The following is a 10000-nucleotide window of genomic DNA, read 5'->3' on the forward strand; positions in this document are numbered from 1 at the left end:
TTGTTTTAGGTGTATGCATATATCTAATATATTCGGATACATATATATATATACATATTTATATATGCATATATACTTATGTGTATATATGTCCTCATGTACATATGTATCCATTCATATACATATGTATAATTCATGTGCATATACATACATACGCATATGCACACAGACATATATGTGCATACATACATATGTATGTAGATTTAGACATAAATGTGTTAGCGTTTGGATATGTGCATATATATAAAGAACATATATATATATATATATACACACACACATATATATATATATATATATATATATATATATATATATATATATATATATATATATATATATATATATATATATATATATGTACATATATATAAAGAACATATAAATGGACTATGTTCTTTAACGTGATTAGTTTCTATAACAAAACTCAAATAATTTTACACACGCACACGCACGCACACACACACGCACACGCACACACACACGCACACACACACACACACGCACACACACACACACATACACACACACCAAACCATACTACACACTTAGATCATCTAATATACACATTTGAAAAAAAGTCTTTTACACAAAGGAAATCAAACGTTTTAAATAATATTCACACGCAGACACACACACATATATACATACATACACAGACACACTTGCACGCCCACATACACATACGCACAGGCACACACACAGAAACACACGCACAAACAAAGACACACACAAACAAACAAACGCACAAACACACACACATACCTATGCACACAAACAAAACCACAACAGCAGAGACACAGTCCAACGACACAATTTGATAATTAGTAAGATATTTCTACAGTAATAAAGATAATTAATCTTGGTGAATTAGATGAAGCTTCGTTAGGTTTGTTGTCTGTAATAACACCAATATGGCGTAACATGATGTTCAATGAACAATTGTAGGGGAAGACATTACAGACGCCATTTGTCATAAACCAGACGCGGTCGTCTGCTTCTTCATGTGTGTCTATGTATACGTATGCCTTTGTGTGTATGTGCGTGTCTATCTGTGTGTGTGTATACATGAGTGCTTATGTAAAAGCGTCCAAAGTGGGCATTATCTCTTATGTATATAAATATATATATATATATATATATATATATATATATATGAATATTCTCTAGCGTACATTAAACTAGATAGCCGACTGAGCCGTTATGCTGTTATGTAATTACTCTTTAAATTACGAGTACATAAAACTATGTGTATATACATACATATACACACGCATACATACATGCATATATGCCTACATATATACATACGCATATGCAGGCATACATACATATATATACATATATACACATACATACAAACATAGATGGGCGCAAATATGGTTGCGTGCTTCAGAAGTTCGCTTTGCGGTCATGTCGTTTCATGTACAGTACCACTGCGCATCATCAAATGTCTTCTGCTACTGCCTCGTTGTGGAAACCCGTCGTATATGTTTATGCAGATGTGGCTATCTTTCATGGAAAATTAAACAGGAAGATAAAATTGATTTAAAATTTTGACACACGGCCAGTAATTTCGGAGAAGTGGTAAGTCGAATACATCGATCCCAGTCTTCAACTGGTACTTATTTTATCGACCGCGAAAAAAGGAAAAGCAAAGTTGACCGCGGCGGAATTTTAACTCAGGAAGTAAACATGGAAGAAAAGCCGCTTAGCATTTTTCTCAGCGTGCTAAAGATTCTTATTTGTTTATTGCCCTCAAGGGGCTAAACATAGAGGGGACAAACAAGGACAGACAAAGGGATTAAGTCGATTACATCAACCCCAGTGCGTAACTCGTACTTAATTTATCGATCCCGAAACGATGAAAGGCAAAGTCGATCTCGGCGGAATTTGAACTCAGAACGTAACGGCAGACGAAATACCGCTAAGCATTTCGTCCGGCATGCTAACGTTTCTGCCAACTCGCCACCTTAAAGAGCGTGCTGAAGATTCTGCCAGCTCGACGCTCTTTATTTATACTTCAGGACATTCTTTTTGCTATTCACGTGAACTTAAATAAGACAATAATACTGACTTGATGGAACTCGTGGCCATTACATCACGTTTCGTTTCAAAGGTTACGCTTTGCAATCCAAGAGGCGTATAAATAACTACGAAATATCTAATGAAACAAATGAAATAATGAAGCCTTGAAACTCCCAAGATGCAACCGCGAATGCCCATTATGTCATTCTTCTATGGCGGATATAACACCAGTACAGGGCTCGGCAAAATGATCTGACATATTTTTAGGTTTAATAAAAGCAAAATAGAGTAAAGAATGAAAAATGTGTTTTTATTTTCGAAATGTATATTTAATGCCATTTTGTTTCAATGGATTTTTAAAATTAAATTTGTCAATTTTCGTTCTTTTCTCTATTTCACTTTTATTAAACCTCCAAATCTGTTAGAACATTTTGCCGTATCCTGTATTTAGCAGCTACCCGAAAACTGTCATTGAGGACAGTTAACTTCTATAAATGAACATGACTTCCACAGTCACATAATGTTCTTCCAGAAACAATATGCAAGATCATCTGTCGAAAAGAGGTCCGTGGAATAAATATAAACAATACCTCTGCTGTGGAATATACACACATAGGAGTACAAATAAAACATGCATACATTCATACATACATATCAGCACAAGAAATTCGTGAGTGGGGGGTCTTTCCTATCAAGACTTCAGACCATTGCAAGTAAAATAGACCTGACATAGTTACTTGGAACTGAAAAGAAAAGTACCGTTCAGTCATAGAGGTTAACTGCCCTGCAAATGGAGACGTCTCTACTAAAATCAACAAGAAGTGGGATATCTATGACCAACAGGTTCGAAAATTGCTGGTCCTTGCTCTATTTATAAATTAACATTTATACCAATAATTGTTGGTGATTTTGGCTGCATTTGTAAACGTCGAAGTGACAATGTCAAGAAGTGCGATTTTCAAGCAAAGATTGAGACTGCTTAATACAAATTCTACAGATACAATCTGTAAGTGGAACACTAAATATATGGAAGACTTTCCTAAAGCTTGATATGTTGTTATTATATCATTATTGCTATCATTCAAAATTGCAGTGATGGTCCATTTGTTTTCCAGTTAGAATCCATTTCTGTCCTTCCAGGAAGAATTCCAATGAATTAAAGAGTGAAAGCCTACATACATATATATATATATGCATGCATACATATATATGTATTCATATATTTATGGGTACATATGCGTGTTTGCGTGTGTGTGTATGTGTGTGTGTGAGTACGTGTGTGAATATTCTATTTCTCTTTTTCGTTTTGAGCAAATTTTGACCGGCCACCTACTTGGTTGCATGGTTGTAAAAGAAGGTATCTTCTTTTAACCATTTAAATCCCAAGGTTTTAAAGATTTTTATAGTCCAAGACATCGTGATCATTTGTAGCATATAAATTTAAGATTTATATTCTCCCCCCACCTCAAAAAAATCCCACGCATGTATGTACAAAATCTCACAAACCCGCTAATAATCTCTCTGTTTTTCCACCTTGATAAATTCTCTATTTAATGCATGTTCTGTCTCTTTAACATTTTATTTCTCTCTTTCTTCCTGAAATTTAGGTGCTTATATTTTAGAGGTCAAAGGTTACAGATTAGGTGCCAATTTATCAGGTATGACACCAAAATCACGAGTGGAAAACCTCTGTTACTTTTAGAACTTAGTTCCTTAAATAACTTTAGATCCATGCCTTAGACTTTAGATCCTAACAACCTTTGTTGTTTATAGAAGTTCCAGTTTGTATTTCACGTGTTTAATTTTGTCTATTAATTAGTATTACAGTTTTTTTATGTGTGTATGTTTGTTCAAGAATGTACGTGTGTGCAACTCACCTGCACTAGCACCGAATAACATTAAAAAAAAAACAAGATAAACGGTTTTAAGTTGTATTTCCTTAGAAAAATTCACACACTTTTCTGTCTGTATATAAATAAATGCGTGGAGGTGCAATGGCACAGTGGCTAGGGCAGCGGACTCGCAGTCACAGGATCGCGGTTTCGATTCCCAGACCGGGCGTTGTGAGTGTTTATTGAGCGAAAACACCTAAAGGTCCACGAGGCTCCGGCAGGGGATGGTAGCGAACCCTGCTGTACTCTTTCACCTAAACTTTCTCTCACTCTTACTTCCTGTTTCTGTTGTGCCTGTAATTCAAAGGGTCAGCCTTGTCACACTCTGTCACGCTGAATATCCCCGAGAACTACGTTAAGGGTACACGTGTCTGTGGAGTGCTCAGCCACTTGCACGTTAATTTCACGAGCAGGCTGTTCCGTTGATCGGATCAACTGGAACCCTCGACGTCGTAATCGACGGAGTGCCAACACATAAATAAATGCAATCCCTCCGTTACTCTAACGTATATTTCAATAACTGTTTGAGTAAATGTATCTGCAACGTACCTATAATGACTACTGGAAACAACTGTAAGCTAAATTTGATCTAATAAAAGAAAAATAATGACCATTATATCACACTGCGTAATTCGCTGGGGTAAAGGTAACACACTTAGTCACGTTAACAAAGGAATGTGGGTTCGAGTCCTACGCAGATAGGAAAGCTGTCTATTTGTCTGTCGAGGGTCTACATGCCCCTTTATTAGACTATTTCCCTTTGTAACTGCATGGTGATCGCCATAAGCTTTAAGCTTATATAAACACTATTAATTACAGGATTGTAAAACACGGTAATAAAACCATTCGCACCGAATATATATATATATATACACACGTACGTAGGTGCAATCATCCAGAAGTGAAATATTTAGAATAGTGTACGGTAACTTAAATTTGTTATACATCACACTGAGTGTATATACAACTTTGTATACATTGTGTATGCGTATGATGCCAGAATTATGCGTTAATGTATTGAGACTTTGCAACACGTTTCTGAGAATATCTGTTCTTTAAATCGTTATTAGAATGGTCAGTAAGTTTGTCTAAAACATCTCAGACTCTTTTTCTGCTACGCATTTCTGAAAATTATTTTGATTGCTACTATTTTCGAGAATGGTCTGTAAGCTTCCAGAGATGTAGACGACGACTCTCTGTAAATGGTTGTTACATGTTTTCTTAGAACAAATTTACATGTTTCTATAAAATGTTCAAGAAATATGCAGCAGGATTCGGCGCTTGTCACATTTGATGTGTGAAAAAAAAAAAAATAAATAAATAAATAGAAATGAGATAAAACAAAATGAAATAATAATAATAATAATAATAATAATAATAATAATAATAATAATAATAATAATAATAATAATAATAAAAAGAAAGGCAAAACGAAGAAGAAGAAAAAAATTTTCAATTTCGTTTCAGTCGAAACGATGGTTGAATCAAAGGAACAACAACAACAAAGACAACGAATACCACCAAACCACCACTACTACTACTACTACTACTACGACTAAATCTACAATGATAATTCTGGCAACTACAACAGCTACGACGTCAATGGAAACAACAACAACTGCAATAAAAATGGTGGCATCAAATAGCGCCAAAGACAAAAAACAACAGCAACAACAAGTGCACTCACATCACAGACAACAGCAATAATATCCGTACAACAACAACAACAGCACCAACACCAACAACAACAACCACAAATACAACAACATCGACAACAAAGAGAAATAAGGAGAAAGAAGAAGAAGAAAAGAAATTTATGTAAATTTCATCATATTTTCGATATTATTATTATTATTATTATTATCTGAATAAAATAAATATATAATTTAGGAATCTTTGCAATTAAAGTACATGTCACGTGTTGAATGATGGTTGACAGCAAAATCAATAAAGTGAAGAGGTAGTTGAAATTTTTGAAAATGATGGTGATGATGATGATGATGATGATGATGATGATGATGGTGGTGGTGGTGGTGGTGGTGGTGGTGATGATGGTGGTGGTGATGATGATGATGATGATCAACATCACCATCATCATCAACATCATCATCATCATCATCATCATCATTTTCGTCGTCGTCGTCGTTGTCCTCATGATGATGATGATGATGACATCATTTATTGGCCACAAGGGTCCAACACATGGAGGACAATATCAAAGGACGGGCACAAGGCAAGAAATTTCGTGGGAGGCGTTTCTTCCTTTATATCGACCCCCAATACTCAATTGGCACCTATTTAATAGACACCCCCCCCCCCGCCTCGAAGAGATGAAAGGCAAAGTCAACTTCGACCGGAATATGAACTCAGAACGTAACGGAAGATGAAATACCGCTAAGCATTTCTCCTGGCATGCTAACGACTCTGCCAGATCGCCGCCTTAATAATAATAATAATAATAATAATAATAATAATAATAACAATAATAATAATAATAATAATAATAATAATAATAATAATAATAAGAAGAAGAAGAAGAAGAAGAAGAAGAAGAAGAAGAAGAAGAAGAAGAAGAAGAAGAAGAAGAAGAAGAAGAAGAAGAAGAAGAAGAAGAAGAATGCCAACACTACGGAATAACAACAGAAAAAAGATGGTATAAACACACGCCAGAAAAGGTCACAGAAAACGAGAAAGCAACCATACTCTGGGATATGCCAATACACACAGATAGAGAAATTAAGGCGTATAGACCAGATATAGGTGTCAAAGATCATGAAGAAAAAAGATGCTTTCTAATTGATGTATCAATACCAGCAGATGACAACGTTTCTCGAAAAGAAATGGAAAAACTTTCAAAATACAAAGACCTGGAAATAGCGATAACTCGAATGTGGAGTCTAAAAACAGAAAAAATTCCTATCATAGTAGGTGCCTTAGGTATAATAAAAAAATATTCAGACAAATACATAACAAAAACACCAGGACTTACAAATATATATAACATACAGAAAATTGCACTACTGGGTACTGCACACATTCTACGCAAAACACTTTCAATACAGTAAACATAAGAGCACCACAGCAAACCACAGCACATACCCAAGGCGCACAGAGCTGCGCTCGGTAGTGAAGTGAAAGCACGTTATAAAAATAAAACTACTGAACAATAATAATAATAATAATAATAATAATAATAATAATAATAATAATAATAATAATGTGTTAGAGCACCGAAAGCCGGATATAGTAATCTTTAGGAGGGACAAACAAGAGTGCCTAATAATTGACGCGACAGTGACAGTAGATCAACATATCATCATGAAAGAAATAGAAAAGATTGATAAATATGTAAACCTGGGAATTGAGATCGTTAAGATGTGGCAGTTACGAGAATCGAACATAAATGTTATCCCAATTGTCTTCGGAGCATTGGGTTCAATACCACCCAATCTGGAAAATCACCTGAAAACTTTAGAAATACCCTACAATCTAAGTGTATTGCAATAGTCGGCATTACCTGGAACTGCACGTGTATTGGGTAAAGTACTGTCTGTCTGAGGTCCTTGTTGCGACTTGACAAACAGTACAAACCCCCGGTAGACACAATGTCTTCAATCAACAACCTCACGATATTGCATACTTTGCGACGTCCATAATAATAAAAATAAAAATAATAATAATAATAATAATAATAATAATAATAATAATAATAATAATAATAATAATAATAATAATAATAATAATAATAATAATAATAATAATCGAGTCGCGCTTTTCGTCATTAAGTTTGCCTTGGTGATGGATTACGTCAGCTACGTTTACCTTAGTGATGGATTGTGTCAATCGTATACAAGTAAAGAACTCTACTCTCTATAATAATAATAATAATAATAATAATAATAATAATAATAATAATAATAATAATAACAACAACAACAATAAACCTTTAGAGATCTCTAGAATAGTCTCGTTTGGCAAAATGATAAAGATTTGTGACTGTGGGTTGTAGAATGACAGGTCATTGGCTCCTTTCAGGTGTGAAATGTCATTTTATGCAGAAGAAAGTTTTAGAGTCACTTCACACGCTGCATTTTTTGATAGATTTTATTACAGCGGCTTAGGTCTATCCGTTTGATTTCCAAAAAGGATCAAAGGCCCTTCCCAAACCATAGATCCATAAGGAGGGATTACTCCGAATTCTGTGTAAATATTTCCCTTCCCTAGATGCCGGTCAGTCAGAGAATTCCTTGTTTTTGCCAGCTGAGTGAACTGGAGCAACGTGAAATGAAGTGTTTTGCTCAAGAACACAACGCGTCGCCCGGTCCAGGAATCGAAACCACAATCTTACGATCATGGGTCCAACACCCCAACCACTAAGCCATGCACCTTATCATATATGTGTGTGTATGTTTGTGTGTGTACATTATGTATTTACGTTTGTATGTATACACATATATACATAAAGCAAATGTGACTAGTTACTCGTTTGTACATCTGTGTGCATATGTGTGCGTGAGTGTGTGTGCGCGTGCGCGCGCGTGTGTAGAAGTGAGTGAGCGAACAAACGAAAGTAGAACTCAGGTACAACAGAAAAAGGAAGAAAGAGCGAGAAAAAGCTGTGGTGAAAGAGTACAGCAGGGTTCGCCTCCACCCCCTGCCGGAGCCTCGTGAAGCTTTATGTGTTTTCGTTCAATAAACACTAACAATGCCGGTCTGGGAATCGAAACCGCGATCCTACGACCGCGAATCCGCTGCCCTAACCACTTGGCCATTGGGAAACCACATCTATGCATGTATAGATAGATAGATAGATTGATAGATAGATAGATAGATAGATAGATAGATAGATAGATAGATAGATAGATAGATAGATAGATAGATAGATAGATAGATAGATAGATAGATAGATAGATAGATATAAAAGAGGCATACATAGTTGATAATAATATGTACAGAAAGACAGACTGACAAGATACTGGAATATAGAAAATAAAGAGAAAAAGTAAAAGAGTGTATGGGAGAAGAAAAAAAATCACGAGAGGGAAAAGATAAGGTTGAAATAAGAATATGCAAATATAGAGAAATATAAAATTTAAATGAACCTTTTTAAATGAAATATTTGAAATTGTAAAACGAAAATTGAAAAGTGAAAAATTATACAAACGTGTAAACTAGAATATCTGCCATAGAATAACAATATCTTTTTACTTGAATGTATGGAATATAGTAGTTACAGTGGTTATAAACTATATAAACTGTGTCCAATCTCACACAACCAGTTTCACGACAATCCCTGCATCGTTGATGACAGAATTCTGAAAACTCCCTGTAATTTTAATTTTCTTTATTTTATTTTTTTTCATTTGTTTTTCTTTTCCAATATAAAAGTTATCAAAACTTTTTCCATATCGATCAGTCTTTTAAAGCGGCCCACTTTATCAATTCCTTTTGTTGGCTTTAGGATTTCTCTCTTTGTTTTAGTGTTTTTATCGGTATTGTTTGGGTTGGAGGTGGAGGAGATTTTTTTTTCATTTACGCTTTGACTGTTTTTCGTTCTTTTATTTTTTTTATACAGTATTTTTTCTTTATTTTTTCTTCTCTCCTCTCCAAGACGATCTGAGAACGTGACAAAAGGCAAAATTTCAAAAGAGGCTCATGACTGCTTTTGACACTTGATTAGTTGCTTGGCAACCCCATCGGCTATTTAACAACAATGGCGGCCAATTTTAAAAACTCCGTACTAAGAATAAGAAATCTACACACAACAACAATTATTTCTATTTTAGATTTTTTTGTTCTTCTTGTTGGCGTTGGTCTGGTGTTGCGTGGTGTGGCGAGGAGGAATGTGTTGTGGTGGGTTAGGTGTAATAATGTCTGAAACAAAAGACAGTCACGTAAATGAGAACTTATAACAGACAATTGTTGATGTTTCGGTCAACCCGGTAATGTAGGAATGGTGAAAGAATCGCAGAGCTGCACATTTTCGATTCAATCCTGGTTCTGTTTTGTTATTTTGTAACCCAACGTCTGACAATTTAGTTTGTTTTCTTTTCGTTTTTTTACGTTTTATTTCTCTTATT

The 10000-nt window shown here is 35.0% G+C and overlaps 1 protein-coding gene across 24 annotated transcripts in view; it reads left to right on the forward strand.

Moving 5' to 3' along the window:
- Positions 1–10000, forward strand: part of LOC106869633 (cadherin-23) — an 898614-nt gene that overhangs the window by 583530 nt on the left and 305084 nt on the right. For 20 of the 24 annotated variants that reach the window (XR_016237951.1, XR_016237950.1, XR_016237947.1 and 17 more), the window contains exon 5: positions 3636–3686. The exons of the other annotated variants lie outside the window; for them this stretch is intronic. Coding sequence is in view for 13 of the 20 variants with exons in the window: in XM_089339746.1 (XP_089195872.1) it covers positions 3636–3686 (51 nt within the window). In the remaining 7 variants the exon portion in view is untranslated. The remainder of the gene's footprint in view (positions 1–3635; positions 3687–10000) is intronic. 24 annotated transcript variants of the gene reach the window in all.

This window comes from Octopus bimaculoides, chromosome 22 (genome assembly GCF_046866305.1).
Source record: "Octopus bimaculoides isolate indiv1 chromosome 22, ASM4686630v1, whole genome shotgun sequence".
Taxonomy (NCBI): Eukaryota; Metazoa; Mollusca; class Cephalopoda; order Octopoda; family Octopodidae; genus Octopus; species Octopus bimaculoides.